We start from the raw sequence: 26,754 nt of genomic DNA on the forward strand, positions 1-26,754 counted from the left end.
TTTACTAGTATGATTGTGATAATTTGAACTAATGAATTTGTGAACCAAGTTTTGTTTTTTCATAGAACAAACCAGCTTAGCCATCGTCAAGAAATGCTGTATTTTAAGAAATTCCGACTAGAGCAGACAAAGAATCTTTGAAACAGTATTCTTTGATTCTTCGACCGCGTAATAAAGCTCAAATACGGCCTCCTAAAATTTCAGTATTACACCTAGATTTTCATTAATGCGGTAACGTCAGATATGTTTGTCTTCTCATCTGTTAGCGTTAGTTACTAACTCGGTCCAGTGCTAACCTAGTTATCATTATTTGCATTACTATGTCATTCGTTGCAGTTTATATAATCCTTTAACAATTGTGAAGATAACTTCCAGTTCTATAAATATTAATTTATGAACTAATAGTAAATAAAATTGCAGATTCGAGCTAACATCATTGAACCAGTTCATTTCACCCATCACCATATCGACGGAGCAGATTGCTATTAATATTTTCCTCCAAATTTCACGCTTTATTGTTACCTCAAAATACTTACTTCGTATTGAACTGGTTAGTCGAGAATGTCTGTGAATAGTATGTCTATCGCTTCAAAAGCTTGGGTCTACTGAATATGAGTACTCAAATTTTATTTTGTTATAGCTGCGAGTTCACACTTCTTATGAAAAAACAACATTTGTATGGTGAGTTTCCCGTGAAGTTCAATCAGTGAACAAATTTCACGAAACGTAAAGCTGACAATTCAACCACCCATCCAGGCTTCCCCATATGTACTTTCTGATTTAACTCTTTCATACTAGTTCACATTCTCTTAATATTAACTATACTCTCATGTGCCTTACAAGGTTGGGTAAGAAAAGATGACACTATAGTCGGTCAGCCCAGAACTTCGGCTTGCTTGTCTAAAACATCACAATAATGTCTCAGCATCTTTCCTACGTGTCGACATTAACAATCAATATTAGGTGACCCGTCAATCAATTCGTAAACCATCACTATTCGTTTTTTTCATTTCAAATTCACGACCGAAAACCCAGTCAAGAAGTAGAGATGTTTAGTCGTATGTACGTTCCTAAGCGTCCGAATCACCTACTAGAAGTGGAAGCAATTTAACAAACTAGAAAACAACTTCCTGCATTCGACTTTCCATTCGGTAATTGTCATAAAGTATATAAACCATTCGCACTACTTTTTACAATTCTCATCTCTATTGGATTACTTTATTTGATGTATGTGATTGGATATTTTGTCTCATACAATGTACAAGGCCGTTTCAGTTACAATCCACATTTCGCCCAAACTTGAGGATGTTACAGTGTTCATTAGTATGTATCAAGTAATCGGGGGATTAATCATGAGAAGAAACAACTAGGAAGGCACCAATAATTCAGACAACCCACTAAATGCTATGAGTTACGTAATTTACTTTCAATCTCGAAAGGTTTCAGATTGTTCCACATCTACGTATAAGCTACCCAGTTTACACCTGCTGACATTATTATCCTTCGTAATATCTGAATAAATTGATATAAGCAGCCAATTTTTTACCCATACCATAGTTTATCAAAGCGGTACACACAAAAAATGGGTTGAATCAACTAATTGGTAGGTGGAATACTACGTTGAAAAAGAGGACTTTCATATCCGAAAAACTATATAACACTAATAATAATGAACATAGTACATAAAACTGAAGTAGTGATTATACAATAGGGAACCACAGATAAGTTGAATGAACCAACAAACTTTAAGGAAAAAACGGATCATTGTATATTTTCTTGTCAATGTAAAATCACAAGAACCAAATAATAAATAAGGAGACAATAATATTGAAAAAGAAATAAAACATCACTACGAAGGAAAATAATAATGTTACATATGACAGCATTACTACACAATTGAAGAGATATTGTAAATGAGAAAACGAATATTTGTTAAATTTACGGTATGAAAAGAAAATTTGAGTAGATTAATTTATTTAAGAGGCACTTCACAATAGTTCTGATAGTTTATATTATCACAAAACGATGTGAGTAAATTCACAACAAATAAACATGCAAAAAATTTCCAATAAAAAAAGAGGGAATATATTTTCAAATTAAAACCACAGATTGTTTATCACATTGTATATATATATATATATATATATATATATATATATATATATATATATATATATATATATATATTTGGAAAACAATTGACTAAGAGATGTGATTCTCGATAAACCGAATTGATAAAAGCCATTTCTTTTCTAATTTAACAAAACAAATGTACTAATTACGAACTTTGATTTGTAGAAAGATTGAGACCTAAGAAGAGAAACAAATGAAAATTGAGAAACATGTACTAAATAATTTTTATATTAATTTACAAAATAGAGAGAATTTAACAGTCGAATGAATATATATATATATATATATATATATATATATATATATATATATATATATATATATATATTTGATCGATAGTGCTCATGAAGTGGATGGAAATAGATCATTCAGTGTTCTTTATTACATCATATTCTTTGATGCAACAAATACTGAAGAGATTCGGATAAATAACCCAAGTTTTTGTTTACCAAAAAATAACATTTTCAATATCCTATATCCTTTTATTGCCAAGAAGGACTAAGTGAAGAAGTTTATGTACCTTGAATGTTTACCCATAGTTTCCACAACAAATAAGATTGTTATCTAGGAGAGGATTGATGACTTAAAAATAAATATTTAAAACTCAATAAGATTAATATTGGAATCGAAGAGATGGTGTGAATCTCCGTTAAACCTGAAAGCAGAATTTATCTATAATTCTCCAATGGGATGCCAGTTATTTATCACTCGATTGTGACTGCTAAATTGATGTTGTGATCGGGCTTCTACATCGCGGTGATCCAACTGAACCATATAACCTGAAACAGTTGTTCCTTTAGATCCTGCCGTGAAAATCACGTCGGTTGGAGAGGTGGCAAAACCAGAAGCAAAAAACTTGTGAACTGAGGGCGAAGTCATACTAATGGCTGTACTGGAGTGTGGTGGCAGTAAGATGCTTCCTCGAAGAAAACTTCACCTACAGTAATGCTACCTTCTTACAACGGAAGGAGAGGGTTAGAGAAAGTCGGTCTTAAAAATAACTTACCCTACGGACTTCCAAGGCTGGTTGTATCGTCTTTAAAACGAAGAGCTAACACAGTAGAACTGAGAAAAAAACTGCGACCAACATCAAACAGTAGACCCTTGGACACTATGGTCACACTCCAAAGTTATCAAAAGCACTCCATACCCGATTTCCTATTAAGGTTCCTCAAGGAGCATCCTTTAAGGTGTAAGAAACCAGGAAATTGTAACCAGCTTTATACCTCCGCACTTAACAACACCTCATACGCAAGCCGAGTTAACCAAACTACTATGAACGTGAGTCAATGTTCCTGCGACGTGCACCTCTTAACTTCTACTCACCGAAAATGTTCATGATAATGCTTTGGAGTAAACAATAACAATGCTTTCATACACTTAGTTCACTTGGTGAAGTTGGTACGACAAGAACAACAATCGCTAAGCGCTGAAATAAATTCACTTTATATAGCTTGTTCTGCCTTTTTTAAAAATGAAAATAATAGAAGACAATAGTAAAACATTGGAGTGCGATTGCATAATGTGTCACCGCTATTAATATTGTTGTTTACCGAAATATAATAATCAGTATGTATCACATTACAAATTTTACTTTGACTAAACCTATAACAATGATCGATAAGAGAAAAATTAAACAAATATGCACTTATGCTAAATTTTAAAACACATAAATCCCAGTTATTTAACATATCTTTTATCATTCGAATATTATTACTCATTGTATTATTTAACTCCGCTTGCAGCTCTTCTAATGTTACTGCCAGTTCCAAACCTGAATAAAGGAGGAGGGTTGTGCATGGGGTCGGCAACCACATCCCGTAGAAAAAAACCTTGCTAAAAAACGCCAACCAGATTAAATAATTTGAACTCTGCCCTGGAAGTTAAAGGAAGAATTATGACGCCTCATGATGAAAGCCAAGGTTCTTCGAAAGTCACGAGGCCGATGACCCTTCTAACAACTAGAACAACAATTTTTATAGGTACATGGAATGCTCGGACAATGTGGGAGACCGGGAGGATCAGTCAAATAGCAATGGAAATGAAAAGATACAACTTGGAGGTTCTCAGAATCAGCGAAACCCATTGAACCCAAGCTGAACAGCAAAAGTTAGGTACGGGAGAGATGCCGATGTACTCCAGTGACGAAGAGGAAATTGTTCCACACACTCAGGGAATCGCTCGGATGCTGTCCAAAGAAGCACGAAATGCAATGATCGGATGGGAATCTCATGGACCCAGGATCATCAAAGCATCCTTCAAAACAAAGAATGAGAGAATACACAAGGAATGTTATGCACCCACCAATGATAGCAATGATGACGATAAAGATCAGTCCTATGAGAAGCTGCAATCGATTGCAGAGAAGTGTTCAGGAAAAGACCCGACCATCCTAATAGCAGAACTAAACGCCCAAGTCGGAATGGACAACAACTGTTACGAAGATATCATGGGGAAACATGGACTAGGAGAAAAGAAGGAAAGTCGGGAGAGATTTGTAAATCTATGTGGATTCAACAAAATGGTTATAGGCCTCATAAACGCTTAACCTCTAGACCACTGAGCCGACACGCGTATATAGCCTCTGCCAGGGAAGTCTTACTCACTGCCCTCTCGCGGCATTACTGTTGTTTACGAAATTGAGAGGACGAAAAGAGAATGTCCAGAGCTTTAACCGGGTTGGTGAACACGGAGAGTCAACCTAGGGGAGTCGGAAAACCCTGATTCCAAACCACTGGTGCACATGGGCTCCAGTATCCTGAAGGAACAAATGGCGTATGAACCAATCGTTGGTCATCGGCTACCATGGGACTGCATCTCCTTACGATGCTCCACTGCCTTATGGATCAGACCTTCCGGTCGAAGGCTCCGGGTGTGGCCCCCTAAGAAAACCACCTGCTTCGGTTTGAGCACCCCGGCAGTATCACAGCCCTCACACATATCAAATGAGATTTGTGTGGCGCATATGTATTTGATGCCCCCTTGTACCAATATCTATGTGTTAAAATAAATAAATAAATGAAAATTATAGGCCGCACAACATTCACACACAAAGTTACATGGGTCTAACCGGACTACAACACAGAGAACCGGAAAGATCATATTTGTACCAATAAAAAATTCCGAAGGACAGTGGAAGATGAAGGACAAGGAGAAGAGCTGACATAGCTTCAGATCACCGCGCCTGGTGGTTGCCGAGATGAAACGGAAGCTAAAAATACTGAAAAGCTGGGGAAACATCAGTAAAAAGATTCAATTCAGACTTCCCAAGAGATACTAACAGACTCAACGAATTCAAGATAACTCTCAACAACAAGTTCCAAGTTTTACAGATTCTACTGAAAGAAGAAGAAATTACTATGGAGGACAAATGGAAAGGGACTGAAGGAGCACTAACTTCGACGTGTCAGGAGGTTCTAAGTCGCAACAAGCATCATCATAGATAATGGACCTCTATTGAAACACTAGACAAGATTCAAGAACGAAAGAACAAGAAGACAACAATTAACAACAGCCGAACAAGAACAGAGAAAGTCAGGGCACAAGCTGAATACGCAGAACCAAGTCAGTCAGTCAGCTACAACGTACGACCAGGCACATATATGCATCGGTCCAAGTTGCCACAACTCATTAACACAACAAGATGGACACCGGATTCATAAAAGTAGTTAATTCAGAGGTGGTAATATACAAAAGAAAGATTGCGTATAACGATATAATACAAGAAGAAAGAATTAGTTTGTAAAAGAAAAATATAAAGCAATTTTTATCTCATGGTTTAAGGGAAGACAGAGAGTGTATACACCTACTCCACTGTGATCGATTCTGAGCCATGTCACTCACAGTCTCAAACCGTTGGTTACAATAGTCACGCGGACCCCAACCAAGTAGTCTGCATCTATCAACATTGCTAGGACTAGAAGTTAATGACTTTAAGCACTGATGCCACGTTTTAGTTTGGCCGCCCCTAAATTTCTTCCAACCATCACCAACATCGGTTAGCATTGCACGTCGTGGTAATCAGTGTTCAGGCATACGTAACACGTGGCCCAACCATCTCAGTCGATGAAGATCCACAACCTTATCAACTGATTTACCATCATTCCCTAATACCCAGCGTTTTACCTCTGACTCAACTGGTGGTGTTCGAGTAAAGAGCCTTCACAAGGTTTATGTACCCCTGAGGTACGCCTTTCAATGACAGATACTGCCACAGGGTCTCGCGGTCTACGGAGTCTAATGCTGCTTTTCAGTCAAGAAAGACCACCATTGTCGGACGCCGATAAGTATTCCTTGTGTGAAGGCAGCATCGATGTCATGCTGGTTGTCTGAAGGAAACACCTTACTGCTGTCACACCTCTGTACAGTCAGCAAGACGACTTCGCCTTCGGACCTTAGGTTTGTTGCTTTTAGTCTTACCGCTCTTCAACCGACCTGTCTGACATGGTAGGACCTTGAGGAACGGTTGTTCCAGCCAGTATAGCTCGGTTGCTTCATCACGATAGGCAAGCCCGACCACCAGGTCAAGGTAGCAACAACGGTCGGGACTCAAAGCCAAACAAGCAAGTGAAGAGGAGCATTATAGTCGACAAGCATAAATACGTGGAAGGGTTAGCAATAACAGCGGGAAAAGCTGCTAGAAAAGGACATATGAAACAACTATATGACACAAGGAAGAAACTGGCAGGGAAATATAGTAAACTAAAGAAACCGACCAGGGACGAAGAAGGCAAGCCAGTCACTGAAATTCATGGACAGAGGAAAAGGTGGGTAGAATACTTCGAGGAACTCTTGAACAGACCAGCTCCGTTTAATCCACCGGATATCGAAGCAGCACCTACAAACCTTCCTATAGATTTCGCTCCACCAACGATCGAAGAAATCGAGATGGCCATCAGATAAGTCAAATGTGGGAAAGTAGCAGAACCTGACAATATACCAGCTGAAGCACTGAAGTCAGACAGAGAAGTAATTGCAAGCATGCTTCATACTCTATTCAGGAGGATTTGGGAGGAAGAACAAGCGTTGACATACTATAGTTCTCACAATTGCTTAAATCTTCTCTTTGGTATCTTGATGAGGTGTCCTTTCTAGAGGCAGTGCACTACTACAGGTACCAGGAAAAGTTTTCAGCAGTGTTACTGAACTGGATGAAAGATTCAGTAGACTTCCAGCTTCAAGATCAACAGGTTGGATTCCATAAGGACAAGTCGTGTACATACGAAGTCGCGACACTATGGATCATCGTTGAACAATCAATTGAATGGAACACGTCACTGTACATTGACTTCCTTGACTACGGAAGAGCATTCGACAGTGTGGATAGGAGAACATTATGAAGATCTTCGACTCTATGGTGTGCCTGAGAAAATCGTCAACATCATTCGGAATTCGTACAACAAACTAGACTGCAAAGTGGTGCATGGAGGACGGTTAGCAGGTGCATTCCAAGTGAGGACCGGAGTCAGGCAAGGCTGTTTACTCTTCCCCTTTTTCTCTCTTCTGATAGTCGACTGCATTATGAAGACGTCAACATCTGAGAGGAAGCACGGAATACAATGGACAGGTTGGATGCAACTAAACAATTCGGACTTCTCAAATAAACCATTCCTTCAATCCCATCACACACCAACAAATGCAGGTCATGACAAACAGTGTAGCAGCATCCTCTGCAACAGTAGACCTGAAAATACATAAATGAAAAAGCAAGATACTGAAATACAACACAGAGAACACCAACCCAATCACACTTGATGGAGAAGCTCTGGAAGAGGTTTAATCTTTCACGTATCTGGGAAGCATGATCGATGAACAAGGAGGATCCGATACAGACGTAAAAGCGAGGATTGGGAAAACAAGGACAGCATTCTTACAGTTGAAGAACATATGGAACTCAAAACAACTGTCAACCAATACCAAAGTCACAATCTTCAATACGAACGTCAAGACAGTCCTACTGCATGGAGCCGAAACTTGGAGAACTACAACAACCATCATCAAAAATGTACAAGTATTTCTAAACAATTGTCTACATAAGATACCGAATGTCCGTTAGCTAGATACCATCAGCAACAACATACTGTGGGAGAGAACAAACTAACTTACAGCTGAAGAGGAGATCAGGAAAAGACACTGGAATTGGATAGAACATACATTGAGGAAATCAGCAAATTGCATCACGAGGCGAGCGCTAACTTGAAATCCTGAAGGGAAACGGTAAAGAGGAAGGCCAAACAGCGCACTGTGTCGGCAATTGGAAGCAGACAGGAAAAGGATGAATAGCAACAGGAAACAACTAGAAAGGATTGGCTAGGACAGGGTTGGATGGAGAGTGCTGGTAGGCAGCATACGCTCCTCCATGTAGGGTAACAGGCGTAAGTTGGATGATTTATTCTTTAAGTGTTCCATCTTAGCTGTTTTCATTTGAAGTAAACAGGATTTATGAACTAATATATACGCATTACATGTTACCTAGTTAATTCAATAGATATGTAGATTGCAAGTGAATAGGAGAAATTTTCACATAACATCTAATTATACACAACCTTATATAACATCAATAAACGAGACCATACATTGCCAATATCTGAATACGGAAGGTATCCTATACGAGAAGGATTACACATGGATATGAACCAACACTAAACCTTTATTTATAAGTTTTAAATACAAGAAAAACAATTCTTTACTAGAAAAGATGTTAATAACTGCTATTTGTGTATACTCGTCAGGAATTACATAACAACAGATTTGTAAATTACACTTTTAACTTATTAGTTATATAATGAAGTTTAGAAGCTCAGTTTAATATGTAGAGTAATACTTCTAGTAGTATGAGTATAATTGATATAAGAGTAGCCAACCTTAAAAATTTATTGATTATATCTATATTCAGCTTGATTATCAACCAGTTAAAAAATAAACACCATACCAACTTTATCTTTTTTCAAGGTTTACATATAAAATAGTATGTATTGAACTGCTGATGATTAGTGTAACTGGTGAATTTTATGATCACAGCAGAATTCTAAACTGAATCTCAGGGTATAAATCTACTGACTAGAATATTACTTATAAAGTGTGAAAATAAATTTTATAATCCACTATCAGACAACAATGTAAGACCTGACACATCTATGTACATGTCCAATTCAACGGTCAGTATATAGATGAATTCACTGTCTTCAGAAATATTCTGTGCATTAACAACTGTTAGAAAAATATTGTAGATTCTGAATGAAAACCCGAGTGAAGATAGCATTCACTGAATGGAAAATGTGGAAATGAAAAAAAGTAGACAATAACATTCATCATATCCTTAGCTTATCTGGTCCCTAAATGTTTATAGGAGTTAATGTTAAAAACCGAAAATCCGTCAAAAATCTTAATAATGAGTTTGAAAAACAAGAAGAAACATAAACTACTGAAAAATAGTAGGAAAAGTAACACAATATATTCACTAACTTAAAAGTATTCAAATTAAATCAGTTGTGTTTACCGCTACATCATTACTTAGCTATTTGATAGGTCTAATATTTGTATTATCCTATATTTGTTTAGATCTATCTTTTACTTATTATCTGGGTACGCTATTGATAGATATAGAAATCTAAAGAACTGTACATATCGAACAATTGAAATAAACAATGCTAGATAATGATTAGTGCTATATGATGTGAAGAGAAATCAGTGTTTAATATCGGTTAGTGGAAATACTAATTGCTTAAAAGTGAAAAACATTAACAGTACATACAGTTTTAGATTAAACCATATAAACTGTTTATAACACATATATAACATACTTTCTAGAGGAGGCATTTTAACGTCTAATGGTGGCATTCCAGGCAGTGCAATCATCGTAGAAGTAGGTAGACTATCAGTGACAGGTTGAAAATATTGAGCACTTGGCATTTGTGGTATATTAAACTGTGAATATTGAGGAGCATTTCCAACATTTTTTGTAGATTCGAAAGAAATCAAAGGTGCATCTGAAGATACGACAGGAACACCGCCAACAACAGATGGAGAACTTATTGATGGCATACTAAATATATTTGTCAATCCAGGAGGAAGAGGTGCAGGAGGCGGGATATTTGAATTTTGTGTAAATGCTGAAGATGGGACGGGGGCGTAAGCATAGTTAAAATGATCTACAGGAACTTGAGTAGGATAAGTAGTTGGAAGTGGTGTCGATGAAGGCGGTATTGTGGGTTGCATTGATGAAGATACTAGAGGAACCTACAAAAAAAGAATTTAATGAAACTTATCCTTGCTTATTTTAAAGGATAGTCAATAATTAATTGGGAATTTATTGGTGTAACAACCCGAATCGAGTCAAAATGGGGATAAAAACTGAAGATTGAAATTCTTTAAAACCTATTCTAATGATATAGGATTTGAAAAATATGTAAAACACATTAACATCAGTGCAAAATTCTTGATATATTACTTTGTTGATACTTTGTTAGGACTTCTTTAATTTTCTCAAAATGACCAACGCTACAGTTTAAACAATTATTTTAACAAAAACTGACTGAACGTTAGTAAGTGTAGTAACTTCTATACGTTACAGATACATACAAAAATATATTTTACAAAAAAAGTAAAGTGGCTCATTTATTACTGTACCAAGACATAAATCATACGGATACTGATATACCTTAGATATGATACCTCAAAATTAGACCTAACAGACCTAATTGATTCGATAATGAATGATCTAAAAGTTAATTTCCTTTAATTGGCTGTTTCATTCATTACTAGTGCCCACAAATTATTCTTACGTAGTTAACAAAAACGACATAACTGATTTTGGCATTAATAGTATTAGTTATTGTTGAACAGAGGACTTAGTATTCTCGGTACATAGATTGTTATACATTGGATTAGGTCACATGAACTATAGCTGTTTTAGTCTGAGAAACTAATTAAGATCATTAATCTCCAAAATTGCATGTTTGTCAGCATAATACACAAACGCACTAGAAAGGATGGAATACTATATTAGGTGTATATGCTATTAATATATGCTCGCTCACCTCAGCAAATTTATTTGATGGTGTATTGTTGAACGTATACGAAGGTGGAGGATAACAAGGAGCAGCAACTCCGTTAGTAATTTCATTTGATGACGCAGGTGGTAATTTTAATTCACTAACAGTTGACGATTTCAGAGATTCCTGTGGATAATGCGGCACATTATTCGGTAACTGTGATGATTCAGGCAGTGTTGATGCTGCTGTTGGAATACGATGTAAATAACCATAACCAATATCACAACCGAGTAAGCCATTCCCACCCCAGTTGGAATCAGGTTTGAGATGTACTTCACGACATGAATCCAATTCAGAATTATAAACATACAATTGAATCACGTGCCCGTCGGAAGAATCGATTAGTTCGAAAAAATCATCTCTCTTCATAGATATGTTAATGTATATAAAACATTTAAAGACAATAAGCTCATGAAAAAAGGGCTTGTTTGTTAAGAAAAATACTAAACGATTACATAAAAAACTTTCTGGATTTAAGTGTTATGTGTTTATTTGCATGTAATCTCCCATAGATAAAGTCTATATGCAAGCTGAATGTAAAGTAAACGTTTGTTGATATGTTTGCGACAAGATTAATGTGAGACACTGCAACGTGGATCAGGATGATAAAAAGCCGGAATGATATAGGCTAAATTGAGATACAGTCATAGCTACAAAATGTGATACTGATACGCCCCATGACTGCTGGCTAGTTATTACGCTTGATATTGGACATATAAAATTAGTTTCAGCGGTGCAGGCACACTCACCCTACTTCCTACTTAGATCTTCAGTTACAATGTAAATGGTTAGGCATTGTGTTACGAACACTACATCTACATACATTACAATATAACAAATGAGACTGAAGTCGGTTGGTGCAAACTAGTCACCAAGAGCAAGTTTATGAGCTTGGCTTATACTCAGACTTTGCGTAAACCTAACGATAATCGGCTCTCTAAACCGAATTGGGACAAGGCGATTTAAACTCAAGCACTTTGACCACCTGATCGTCACCGCATGTATTAGGAAAACCAAATGTGTGATTTATAATTTCAGCCACGTATCAAATCGTTATGGGGAGGATTTTGAGTAGGTTCGTGGATTGTTGAATGAATAAATCCAATGGTAATCGACAGCTGATATACAATGTGGTCACGTGATAACTGCTCATGAGACCGATTGATTGGCGTGCGCCAGAAACTGTACTGATATCAACAGACGAGATAAAGGAAGAGAATTAATTTTGTAGGTTACTCGAATTTCAATTAGGTAAGACCCTTCTCGTTATATCACATGATTACACTGGGCTACAAATTCAGAAAAGTAATGATATGATAGGAGTGAACGAATGTCGATATGGTGATGTTAAATTTGATTTGTGGTCGAGTGACCTAATGAACTTAAGTTTAACATAACCTTTGGTCATGTTTATTTTAGTGTTTAATATTTTTCATAGACTTTCGTTATTTTATTAAGTAATAAGAACGTGCTCTATAGACTTGTGTTATCAGTTTATTTAGAGGCATTCGTAAACAATTCGATCTTGTCAGCAGTTATTAATGGATTATATTACTTACTTACTTACTTACTTACTTACGCCTGTTACTCCTCGTGAAGGAGCATAGGTCGCTCACCAGCATTCTCCATCCAACCCTGTCCTGGGCAATCCTTTCTAGCTCCTTCCAGTTGTAATTCATCCTTTTCATATCTGCTTCTATTATCCGACGCAATGTGTTCTTTGGCCTTCCTCTTTTTCGCTTCCCTTCAGGATTCCAAGTTAGGGCTTGCTTCGTGATGCAGTTTGACGATTTGCGTAATGTATGTCCTATCCATTTCCATCGTCTTTTCCTAATTTCTTCTTCAGCTGGAAGTTGGTTTGTTCTCTCCCACAGAAGGCTGTTGCTGATGGTATCCGGCCAATGGATGTTGAGTATCTTGCGAAGACAGCTATTTACATTACATTGTATCACCGTTAATAATCTATCAATAGGTACTCAGTTCATTATTTGAACAACAAGAAGCATTCGTTACAAACCGAAAACTCCGCTATAACTATATATATATACGAAATTCCTTTTCTACAACGAAATGCAATTATCGGTATTTAATACAATCAAAAAAAAATCGAAAATGGGGCAGTGACTCGGTGGTTAATGTACTTGGCTTTTAACCAACAGATTACAGGTTTGAATCCCATAGTCTTATACAACCTGATAATGACACTAGTCCCTACACCTAGTGTGGATCAAAGTCGAAAATTTAAACATGTACTTAGTAAATTATTTAATCAACAACATGAATAAAGCGCAACTAGTAAATATGTGGCAAAATACATCGAAAACAAGCTTACATTATTCAATACGGAGTTTGCACCAATTATGTAATCTGTGTATGGTTTTAATCCAGCCAAATCCGCTGGTGATTTAGACTCTACACCTAATACGTGCCATACATTTTCATTAGCTCTGTCAAATGAACAATATCGAATACTGACACCCATCAAACCCTGACCACCCCAATGATTATTGGGGATTAGAGTTACTTCACGACAAGATTGAGATTTAGACGAATAAACAAGTAGGCGAACAGGTTTATCTTTATTAGCCTGTAATAAATCTCTAATGCAGTCATTATCTTCCTCCTAAATAAAGGAAAATGGGTAGATAGTAAAAGTATATGGTGAAATGGAATTAAATATTTATATATTGAAAAATTATACTTCTTCATTCAACAGGAATGAGGTCTGTGCAATAACCACGACCAGTAGTTAGAAATTTAAGTTCAGAATCGGTTACAATGACCTAGATCGATTTGTAATAAATGCGACGCCAATCGACAGATAGAGGAGAGTCGCCAACGAGAATTCCGGTGATAACTTCCATGTCCCCTGTGTAGTGCTTCGTCTATAGCCTAGCGTTCTAAGGTTCGACCAACAATACGTTTAGACTAATAAAACTAAACATGAGTTGAGACCGAGATAATCTTAACTCTTAATGGTCTGCCGATACACCCACTCCTATCCCCAGTCTTGAGTCCCAATAAAAGAACACAGTAGGGGAGCTCTTATTATTTCAGATACCTATGAATTTATATACAGGTACATTGTTTATACATATACAAACCAAAACTGAAGTGAAAAGGGCAAGTGGCAAATAATTAATTAGCTAGAACTAAGCAATGGTGAAATGTATAGTAAAAATTTATGGGTCCAACATTAGCCTATAATAAGGGGAATATAGAAAAATAGTTGTGCAGTTATTGAGTAACAACATGATAAGAATATATATATACATATGTATATAATATTTCATAAGATAGTTTCGGAAGTTGCCAGATCTTAGGTGTTCCCTTCATACAGCAGCATTTATTAATGATTGATTAATCTTCCATGTGGATATCCGTTTGATTGTCATTACTTTCTGGTGAAATATTTGAGATATGACTGATTTATACTTGAAAGATACATTCTTTTAAGGTTAACACAAGACAGAAACTCTCGAACATCTTTGATGAAATACTTAAAATCTTAATATACTTTTCCCCTACAAATCCAAAATACCACATCAAACTAAACTAACCTAGAGTTAATGAAAAATGTTAGCGATTCATAACAAAGGGTTGATGAATGCAACCTACACATAACACATCGTAAAGTCAAATAAAGTAGCATGAATATGTCTACCATCTATTTTAATCCAAATGTTGAACATATCATTTATTCATTATAAGCACTAATTTACTTTGCTGCTTTTATCATACTGCCGTTAATAACATTATTCTTGTTGGCTTGATTTCTCTTTCTATGGGTATTTATTGTTGTGAAATAAGGTGAAGCAACCTGGAACAATATTCATTTGTGCCATGTTTTACATCGTCCGAGTTTGTCTTTTATATCCACTTTAAATAAATAAGTTATTATGAATGAAACAATCCACACACTCAATAACAAACTTCAAATTTGCGCATTTTCTGACGGCTAACAATAAGAACTGGCTAACTACAATGAATGCAACGAGTCGAAATTTGATATCCAAACAAATTAACAGTGAGAACAAAATAGACTGGATTCATCTGCAGAAAATCCTAGACATGGATTTCAGTCGTTCAGTACAAAATGAAAAAATAGTTAAACACTGTCTCTGTTAGTATATAATGTTGATAAAATATTATACAGCTTCAATATCAGTAATTTAGTTTTTGTAACTCTTTACTTAATATCATATACCATTTCATGACCACAACAAATTACAGCTCAATTAGGCATACAGACAAACAGTAGTGTGAGCTTTTGGATTAATATACTGAAAAATATGAATTAAAATAACATAGAGACAAATCTTAACTAAGTTACTTACCAGACGTTTGTCGCCAACTGCAACGATGAAATCGAAAAAAGCTTCCAAACCAGCTTGATGACCAGGTGAACCGTCCTGAACCTGAGAAAAAATTTTTTCAAAAGTAAAAACAACGCGTTGTTACAAAGGTAAATGTCAAAAGTTGTTTTAGCTTACTAACAATTATCAACAGTCAGTCAGTCACCTGCAATGTAAAAACAGGTACATATATGCATCGGTTCAAGTTGCCACAACTCATTAACACAACAAGATGAACATCAAATTCATCGAAGTAGTTACTTCAATGGTAATAATACATAAAAGAAAGATTGCATATGAGGATATAGTACAGGAAGAAAGAATTAGTTCGTAGAAAGAAAAATATAAAGCAATTTTTATCTCATGGTTTAAGGGAAGACAGAGAGTGTATACACCGATGCCATTGTGATCGATTCTCAGCCATGTCACCCACAGTCTACAACCATTGGTTACGATAGTCACGCGGACCCCAACCAAGTAGTCTGCATCTATCAACATTGCTAGGACTAGAAGTTAATGACTTCAAGCACTGATGCCACGTTTTAGTTTGACCGCCCCTAACCTTCTTCCAACCATCACCAACACTAGTCAGCAGCATTGCGCGTTGTGGTAATCAGTATTCAGGCATACGTAACACGTGGCCCAACCATCTCAGTCGGTGAAGATTTACAACCTCATCAACTGATTTACCATCATTCCCTAATACCCTATGTCCAACCTCACTATTATTTGGCCGGTGATCCCAGCAGATGCGAGCAATATTTCTAAGGTATCTGTGGTTAAATACTAGTAGCTTACGAATATCTTATACTCTTAATGGCAACGTTGCGCAGTCGTAAAGTAGAACATAACGAACTGTTGGGCAGTATACTCGTCCCTTAATTGATATACGGATATCTCACCTTCACCATAGGTGACGTAAGTTGACAAAAGCCAAACGAGCCTTCTGAATCCGTGCTGAGATTTCGTTAGATGCCAACCCATGAGGGCGGATCAAACTCCCAAGATATGAAAAGTTGTAGTCGCATGTGAAGTTATGAGTTATACATTCCTGACAAATCGATTAACTAAGACGAAACATCTATACATGCTAGCATTTTCGGCATGCTATTCTCCCCCTCGAAACGCAAACTGTTGCTTCAGGATTGGGTTTCATCGACACCCGAACTAATGATAGGGAGTGAAGTAGTTGAGCGTGTCGACCGCTTCACTTATCTTTAGAGACTCATCAGTCCTTATGTTTTGGTGTGTGACGAAATCTCAGCACGGATACAGAAGGCTCGACTAGCTTTTGCCAACTTGCGTCATTTATGGTGTAGGCGAGATATCCGTCTATCAACCAAAGGACGTGTTTACTGCGCAGCAGTTCGTTCCGTCCTACTTTATGGCAGTGAAACATGGCCGGTAAGAGTAGAGGATATTCGTAGGTTACTAGTATTCGATCATAGGTGTCTTCGAAGCACTGCTCGTATATTCTGGGACCACCGAGTAAGTAACACAGTTGTTAGGAAACGGGTACTAGGCAAGGATGGCAAATCAATTGATGAAATAGTAAAACCTCACCAGTTGAGATGGCTGGGACATGTGTTACGTATGCCCAACCACCGACTGCCCCCCCCCAGGTGCGATGTTTTATGGTGTAGAAGTAGGTTGGAAGAAAACTAGGGGCGGCCAGACCAAAACGTGGCACAAATCCATGAAGTCACTGGCAAGCGGACTGAGCCATGTTGGTAGGTGTAGACTACCTGGTTGGGGACCGCGACATGATAGCAACCAATGGTTAGAGACCTTGCATGACATGGCTCAAAATCGTTTGCAATGGCGCAGGTGCATCCACTCTTTGTGTCTTCCCAAATTCTAATCTTCTAAGTTCTTCGTGTCCGTTTTTTCGCTTTCCAAATTTCTTTCACTGGATTATACTCCTTGAATAACATCTTCAAACCATAATGTTTCCGATTACTACTTATACTATTACTAACACTACCACTAAGGGGTTTGAATCGACAACTGCATCTCTGTGCTAATGTGGTATGGCAACTCGAACTGATGTACGTACGTACGAAGTTGTACGTTGTTACTGACTGACTGACTGACTGGAAGAAAAATGTTAACTCAACTATCTTTCATCCAATATTTTCATTTTTTATTTTTATTTGAACACATAAATATTGGTACAAGGGGGCACCAAATACATATGCGCCACACAAAACAGTGAGAATGGGAAGAGGAGAAGAAAGGAAGGTAAGGAGCGTAAAAGAAAAAAAGAACGATAACGACCAGATTAGTGTAGGGTAGTGTAATAATAATAATAATAATAATAATAATAATAATAATAATAATAATAATAATAATAATGGGGGAGACGGAAAGGTACAATCAGAAGAAATCTTTCAGTTAAGGAAGACACAACCACTTTTCATGAAGAAAGTAAAAGAAGGTTACAGCAGAATCGCCACTGGCTTCTATTCTCAGCCATATCTGATAACGTCTCTAGCCACTGTGTTACACCATCTCTCGGAACCCAGCCAGGGAGTCGTGAAGGGTCAACAACACGACACTATGTCATACACTGACCACCTCTCCGCTTTTTCCAACCAGTCACAGCGTCCGCAAATAATGCAAGACGTGGAATTCTCTGGGATGACATTCGTAGAACATGTCCAAGCCACCGAAGTCGATGTTTCAAGATGGTGACACCGATTGCATTATCATCTTTGTGCCCGAACACACGATGCCGAACCTCTGCATTACTGACATGGTGTTGCCACTGAACGTCAGCAATCCTTTGGAGACAGCGATGATCGGACACAGAGAGTCGTCTAACATTCTCAACTCGGAGAGACCAGGTTTCACAAGCATAGAGCAGAACTGCTCTCCCCGATGCGTTGTAGATCCGACCTTTTACAGCCAGACTAACATCACGAAGACGCCAAAGATGGCTCAGATTGGCATAAGCCGCTCTGGCTTTCACTATACATGCATTGATCTCATCACTCACGCCACCATCAGCACTTATGCAGCTACCTAGATATACGAATTTCTCGACTACTTCTATCTGCTCATCATCCAGGGTGAGTACAGGATCAGGGTCCTGCCAGTCTTGTAAAAGTACTTTGCACTTAGAAGGTGCAAAGCAGACACCGTACCTACGGAGGTTTTCCGCCTTTTCAACAAGAAATCAGGATTACCAATCATGCTCAGTGTAGAGATTCTTGTGACAACATGCGTAAAAGACGTCAAGATCGCCACAGCAGTGATTTAAAACTGGAACATATGTTAAGTGGTGATATCCATTAAACTCAAGCACGCGCTACCAGACCTTACACAATCCTACCAGAGTGTGTAAGTAATAATTTATAGGCAAGCACCACAGAATACGAGACCTTGCAACATACACAGCTTAGATATTCTTAGGTTTATTTGCATAGACCAAACATGCCCGCACTTAATTGTAACGAGTCTAGTATTTTTCTAATGTAAGATAAAGATTGTTCATATTACCATAAACTGCTCTAACTATTGACATACACAGATTTAGTTTGTCTGTAATACATGAGAAACCACTAACATGACTACCTAGGTAAGCAATGCTTAAGATCGATTCCAACATCTCCCTACTAAGAATAAGTGCAATCAAAGACCTTCCCCATTCCTGTAAAATTAATGTGCATTTTGATGGTGTCATAAATACAACCAAACGAATTTAATTTTGTTAAAAAACAAGCTTATGTGTGAAACATCTGGAGTTTCATTTTTTGATATTTTTGTAAATAAATAGTAAGAGAAACAACACAGCCATATTCCTGAAAAATTTTAGGCACTATCAAACTAAAAAAGGACAACTAAACTTGTCAAACCGCTTACATACGTTTCCGTTATTTAAAATGACTCAGGTTCACATACTGCATCACGCCAGTTCCGTGAGTGATACTAATACTATAAGACCTCCCAACCCAGAATAGGTAGAAATTATTTGAAAGCGAAAACCACTCGGCGAACTGAAAGCAATTTAGGGTTTGGAATAGATGTTTATGCCGACCGAAGTCGCCACACCATTTAGATGCAGATGTAAACAATTTGGAGATAAACTGTGATACTTACATGAATAAGGATTAAACATCTATAGTGTTTCACCTTCAGTGAGTCGATTTTCAGGTCTAAAACAAATGTTCTAACCCGAACCTAAATACATAACCACAGAAGACCCTCTAAAGTGAACTGGAACTATCGTTTCACAATAAAAATCTTCGAAAACTCTCCGTTGATTTGAGCCGAGATGGATAAGCACGCAATTTCAAATGCATTTTATAGCCCCTTCTGATTTTTCGAACTCCATCAGATAAGTTGAGCATTTTTATGTCAGCTACGCAGGAGACTATTTTAACATAATATATGAGCCATCCCTTAATTAGCCCCAAAAGGATTAGAAGATGAAATAATCCGCTTCGCAATTGCTGCTGCTTTTCGGGCTATTAGGGTTTCGGAATTTGTGAAAGGAATTATTCTGCCTCTCTTAATGTGCAGAGAGCATGAGATAAGGTTACCAGTCGGACTATGAAACTCAAAATTAACACGGCCGAACACGGCCCAAATAAAACACGTGGATAATCAGATAGTATACTGCAAATATGACACGTATACATGTGTACAGTATTCTTTTGGAACGAGAGAACGGACGTGACATAGAACTCAAAGAACCACGGATCAGTTGACATGCATAAATCTAACAGTTTTAGCTTTCCGTAATAAACTGACTACCTACTTCCGACTAAAATCTACGCTGGTGACTGATGAAACAAAATCTATAGTTACTGTTTACTTAAATATATATCTGCACCTGTATGTGGTTTCGGAGATATGGGTAGAATAGCTATATTTCGGCCTAGTGCAAATTATTCTAGTAACTACCAAGCTTTGAAACAAGTGAAATTCAGACAAGCACTTTTAGCATTGTTAGAACATCCGGCAAAAATGTGAGGTTCGTATAAGAGGATCTTAACACTTGGTTTCACAAATCCTGACTCATAATGTGGTTGGACAAGCACAAAAAAATTCAGAAATGCACTTACTCGCAGAATGTGGTACCCAGACGTCCCACCGCCAGGGATCGGAGAGCTTGTTGAACCGCCCATTATTTGATTACGAGTACAAAACGTGTGCAGTAGAAATAAGATTGTCCCGGCTTAATTGGACATTTGACACAGTACCAAATAACATGGTGATATCCCACTTCTTTGTGATATGCCAGAGAATATAATTTAATTTCTTATATCTAGTGTCTTTGTGCTACTATATGATTCCGTGTCGTTATTATAATTCGGTGAAAGTATTCTAGCTATTCATCTTTATTAGTCCAATTGGTTTGAACAGCTACTTGAAAGCAAGAATATTCAGGTTTTCAATGACTGCGTTTTTGCAGGGCACTATGATTTTTGTCACTAGCAGCTACGACTTCACCGGAGAGGAAAAAAATTGATTTGTATGAAAATTGCAGTATTAGAATGCAGATGAGTGAAGAGAGGATTGTAGCGGTAAATAAATCCCCAAAATAAATAGCACTAAGTTTTCGACATTGGATGCTGACCATATGTTTTAGTGGACTCATCTAGCTGAAGGCGCTCGGTCAGGCATCCGCACCAGATCACGTGTGGTAACGCCGTGCTCAACATCAACCGCAATCGCTAGCCAGATTAGATCAGAGAATTCCGATATATTGGTCATCGCCAAACATACTCTTCCGATCTCCTCGACTCTGTCTTTTGATTTCTCTGGGTGGGAACGAAATATATTAGAAGGTGTTACTGGTAGAAGCGTTGTCAAACACTGAATACCTGTGACATCATCATTGGTGAGACCGACGTGATCTGGTACACCTTATTGCAACTGTGAGTCTGTTCCTTTTTGGGATTTTTATATATCATTACCTTATTTTTTTTAAACATTGTGATTTTTTTTTCGTATTTTTTCCTGGATATATATATATTTTCCCCTCGTTCATTATCGTACTTCATACTTCATCATGACTGAACAGACACCTAAAGTACTCAAGCTTAAGACTTTGTCCCCGCCTTCGTTTCAACTGATGCCTTTCTGGCCCGACAACATCGAAGCCTGGTTTTGCTACGCAGAAGCCGACTTCTCCGAGCACGGCGTGATCGACACACGTGCACAATTCCTCGCAGTAGTCAAGGCACTACCGCGCGAATTCAACAGGTACGTAACACCTAGTATGTTTACTAGTGATGTTTCCGATCCTTACGAAATCTTAAAACGCTCGATTCTTAAACGAGGAGACCTAACCGATCGACAAGGGTAAGATCAACTCTTCAACAATATCGACCTGCAACACGGTTCTGCGACGGACATGTTGCAACGGATGAGAGAGGTTATAGGCCCAAGAACTTTCGACGAAGGTCTATTCAAACAACTCTTCTTGTCAAAACCTCCCCAACAGGTGCAAGCAGTTCTGGTCTCGTTCCAGAACAACGCCTTAGACGAGCTAGCTGCATCTGCCGACCGCATTTTAGAAATTACGAAATCTTCTACGACAGAGGTTTTTTCAGTCAAAGAAAAGCCTAAAACGACTCAGAATGATATAACCGACTTATGTCACACACTCACGCGTTATCTTAGTCTTCGTACCGACCGTAAGAGATCGCGCACCCCACGTAGAGGCATGTCACGTAAGCGATCTGTCTCTAGACCACGAGAGACAGATAACCCCGACTGGTGCTGGTATCATAACCAGTATGGAAAGTTTTCCAGAAATTGCAGAAAACCCTGCAACTTTCCCAACACGAAACCGACTGATTCGAATAGCAATTCGGGAAACTTTCAAGCCGGCACGCGTTAACGGCAACCGTAGCCGGCGAACAAAGCCGTCTGTTATTCGTCACAGATGTGACAACGAGAGTTCGCTACCTCGTCGACACTGGCGCAGAAGTTAGCGTTCTCCCAGCAAATCCTAACGACCGACTTCACGAATCGACCCTAAATTTACAGGCGGCAAACGGAAAACCGATCGCTACGTATGGCAAAAGGTACGTTTACCTTAACGTGGGTTTACGCAAACCCATTCACTGGATCTTCGTTGTTGCTGATGTTTCTATGCCAATCATTGGTATGGATCTTCTACAACACCATAATCTGATCATCGACACGCGCAAACGGAGGCTAGTAGACGGAAACACTAATTTATCCGTTTGCGTAACTTCTTTTACTGGTTGCAAATTATCCCCAGTCACAATTAAACATATGATAGACCCACTCTATCAGCCACTTCTCGATAAGTATCCTGGGATACAACAAACGCAACCGAGATTACCGTGCGTAACCAGCAACATTACACATCACATCACGACTACAGGACCACCTGTATTCTCTAAAGCACGACGACTAGCTCCTGAAAAGCTAAGGTTGGCGAAAAACGAATTCGATCACATGATAGATTTAGGAATCATACGACCGTCAAGTAGCCCATATGCATCTCCGTTGCACATGGTCCCTAAAAAGGACAGCAACGATTGGCGTCCAACTGGTGACTATCGGCGATTGAACGCGAAAACCATTCCCGATCGTTACCCGTTGCCTCACACTCACGATTTGACAGCTACCTTGAAAGGTACAACTGTCTTTTCGAAAATCGACTTGGTTAAAGCGTATAACCAAATCCCCATGGCTACAGACTATATGCCAAAAACAGCTATCATTACTCCCTTTGGACTCTATAAATTTTTGCGAATGCCTTTCGGTCTAAGAAATGCTGCTCAAACATTCCAAAGATTCATAGACGACGTTTTCCGAGGTCTCAACTTCGTACATGCGTATGTTGACGACTGTCTAATCGCAAGTCCGGACAGAGAAACACATCTCAAGCATCTGGATCTTGTTTTCGAACGACTACAAAAACGTGGCATAACTGTAAACGTTCAGAAATGCCAATTCGGAACCGACTCGTTAGACCTCCTAGGACACACTATCGATGCTCAAGGCATTCGACCTCTTAGGACCAAAGTGGCGGCCATTCTGGATTACCCAGAACCGACCACCGTCAAGCAATTACGCACGTTTAACGGCCTCGTAAGTTTCTATAGACGATTCGTACCTAAATGCGTTTTACTCATGAAACCTCTAACCGACCAACTTCGGGGAAATGCGAAATCCATTAATTTGGACGACATTGCACGAAAATCATTCTTCACAGTTAAGGAACTCATCGCTAAAGCAACAATGCTCGCCCATCAGGACACCGAAGCACCCATTAGTATCGCAGTAGACGCATCGGACTCGGCAATCGGTGGCGTCTTACAACAATGAGTTAACAACTCCTGGCAACCTTTGGCATTTTTCTCTAGACGGTTGCTAAACACTGAATCGAGGTACAGCACATTCGGTAGAGAACTCCTAGCTATGTATTGTGCTGTACGACATTTTCAACACTATATCGAAGGCCGTGAATTTACCCTTTTCATGGACAATAAACCGCTCACCTTCTATCTAAGCTCTTCCTCTGACAAGTACTCACCTCATGAGTTTCGACGACTGGACTACATTTCGCAGTTTACTTCAGAAATTCAGAACATTTCTGGAGCACACAATGTAGTTGCAGACGCTTTGTCTCGCATAACTTCCTTGAACAGTTTCCAAGGAATCGACCTTCTTAAACTCGCCCAGCTTCAAAAAGAAGACACTGATTTTCAGCACGAGTTATCGTCCACAACACTTAAACTACGCATCAAACAGATGGGAACAGGTAAGGAAACCTTACTTTGTGACACATCTACAGGTAGGGATAGACCAATCGTGCCGAAACGTTATCAACGCAACGTATTCAATACATTGCACAAACGTCCTCATCCAGGCGTTCGTGCAACCATCAAGCTTATAGCAGAACGGTTTTGCTGGCCTGGCATGAATAAAGACGTGAGGGAGTGGGCACGCTCCTGTGTAAGCTGCCAAAAATTTAAGGTTATCAGACACAATAAATGTCCCTTAGGCTCATTTAAAACTCCCGATGCTCGTTTCGACCATGTTCATCTGGATTTGGTAGGACCTTTACCAGATTCAAATGGATACTCTTATCTCTTAACCTGCGTAGACCGTTTCACTCGATGGCCAGAAGCAGTACCTATCAAGGACATCACTGCTGAAACAGTGGATCGCGCCTTCGTCGTACGATGGGTAGCAAATTTCGGCTTCAACCATCACTACAGATCGCGGACGTCAGTTTGAATCTGAACTTTTCCGTCGTCTGACCACACTTTTAGAAATCACTCGCTTCCGAACGACCGCCTACCACTCACAAGCAAACGGGTTGGTAGAACGTTTTCACCGACAACTAAAAGCTTCACTATAAGCTGCAAACGTTTCACAGTGGACCGACGATCTTCCACTTGTTTTACTAGGTATTCGCAATGCAGCGAAAGCTGACATTGGATACACTGCGGCTCAACTCGTTTATGGAACGACACTTCGACTTCCAGGAGAATTCGTGGATCCTTCGTCCTCTTCAGTGAACATGGATCTAACCTCCTACACGAACAGGCTTACAAACTCAATGCGTTCAGTTAAACCTGCTTCCACTCGACCACAATCAACCGATGTTTTCGTTCAACCTGACTTACGATATAGTACACACGTTTTCGTTCGTCGAGACTCGCATCGACGACCATTCGAATCAGCATACGAAGGACCCTTCAAAGTTCTTCAACGTGAATCTAAGTACTATATAGTCGACAAGAACAGAACAAACGATAGCATCAGCATCGATCGCTTAAAAGCAGCGTATTTAGAAGGAAATCCTATTCATGTCGACTTTCCTTCGGTACAATCGCACAACACGACTCCTACACTCATAATTCCTCAACCGACAACCAACACTAGCGATGATACTTCGAATGTATCTGAAAATATACCTAAAACGACGCGTTCTGGAAGAAGAGTAAGATTTCCAGAACATTTAAACGACTACTGCACGTAAAGCACTACTCGACATTTTATATTATCTCGATCTTTCTTTTTAACGATATATAATTATTTTTTAAAAAAAGACAATTTTATTATGCCTATATATTTATATTTTAAAAAAAAAACAAAACATAAAAAACATTTTTTTAACTCTATTATGTGTGCTTGAGTATATTTTCCATTTTTTCGCCGACATTGTGTTTTTACGCACATACGAGTGTAGTTCGACATGCACTTACACTTTCTTTTTTCTTTTCCAGGACGACTGGAAAAGAACGATGCAGTTTACGAGGAGTCGAAATTTTCGTTGTAACTTTTTCCTTTTTTTTACTATGTTGTACCTCGGTCCCATATAGTAAGGAAAGACGACCAGACGCTGCTACACTTAGTAAGCTATCAGAAGAGTGTTTACCAACGACAAACTCGTTGGGTTTAAACTTCTGGCTGGCCACGTCTTAGGGTCGTCACTGCCCCACTAGGGGGGGAGTGATCTGTAGCGGTAAATAAATCCCCAAAATAAATAGCACTAAGTTTTCGACATTGGATGCTGACCATATGTTTTAGTGGACTCATCTAGCTGAAGGCGCTCGGTCAGGCATCCGCACCAGATCACGTGTGGTAACGCCGTGCTCAACATCAACCGCAATCGCTAGCCAGATTAGATCAGAGAATTCCGATATATTGGTCATCGCCAAACATACTCTTCCGATCTCCTCGACTCTGTCTTTTGATTTCTCTGGGTGGGAACGAAATATATTAGAAGGTGTTACTGGTAGAAGCGTTGTCAAACACTGAATACCTGTGACATCATCAGGATAAAGGTCAGGAGAAAACTTTCATTCACGAATATAAACGAATTGCTAAAATTAAGTGTATGACTAAAATGTATGCTCAGAAAGAATTAACTCAAAAACGCAAGGCAGGTATTTAGAAATATTAGTAATAAATCACACCAATAATAATGCATAAGTTGAGATACAAGGATCAAGCAAGACAGGTACGTGAATAAACACATCTGCCTTTTATTGAACACAATTGGCCGGTGTTTCAGTCGGAAGACAGTAAACCCTTAGTTTATTATGGTCGTCAAATCTCCTTGTAATCTTGTTCACTTCGGCTGAGTCACATCATTGAGAAGAGCGTTCACGACATAGCTGATACTCAGTAATATGGTAGTTCTCAATCGATTGATTACCCCTTGACGTGCCGCTTGCCGAAACCTAATCATTAGGATGCGAACTACAGGA

At 38.6% G+C, this 26,754-nt stretch overlaps 1 protein-coding gene across 2 annotated transcripts; it reads right to left on the minus strand.

The window, feature by feature from the left end:
* Positions 1–62: 62 nt before the first annotated feature.
* Positions 63–20,916, minus strand: GORASP2_1 (Golgi reassembly-stacking protein 2). Of its 2 annotated transcripts, XM_051216952.1 has the most exons (6): positions 20,611–20,916; positions 15,524–15,604; positions 13,519–13,809; positions 11,172–11,549; positions 9,936–10,371; positions 63–2,310 (listed from the first exon to the last, which is right to left on the minus strand). In XM_051216952.1, the coding sequence occupies exons 1-6, from the start codon at positions 20,671–20,673 to the stop codon at positions 2,279–2,281; spliced, it is 1,281 nt and encodes a 426-aa protein (XP_051065585.1). In that variant the 5' UTR covers positions 20,674–20,916; the 3' UTR covers positions 63–2,278. The 2 variants fall into 2 exon arrangements, with proteins under 2 accessions (XP_051065585.1, XP_051065586.1); XM_051216953.1 differs by lacking the exon at positions 63–2,310 and having other exon boundaries at positions 2,464–10,371; positions 11,172–13,809.
* Positions 20,917–26,754: the final 5,838 nt, after the last annotated feature.

The sequence above is a fragment of the Schistosoma haematobium genome, chromosome 6 (genome assembly GCF_000699445.3).
Source record: "Schistosoma haematobium chromosome 6, whole genome shotgun sequence".
Lineage (NCBI taxonomy): Eukaryota > Metazoa > Platyhelminthes > Trematoda > Strigeidida > Schistosomatidae > Schistosoma > Schistosoma haematobium.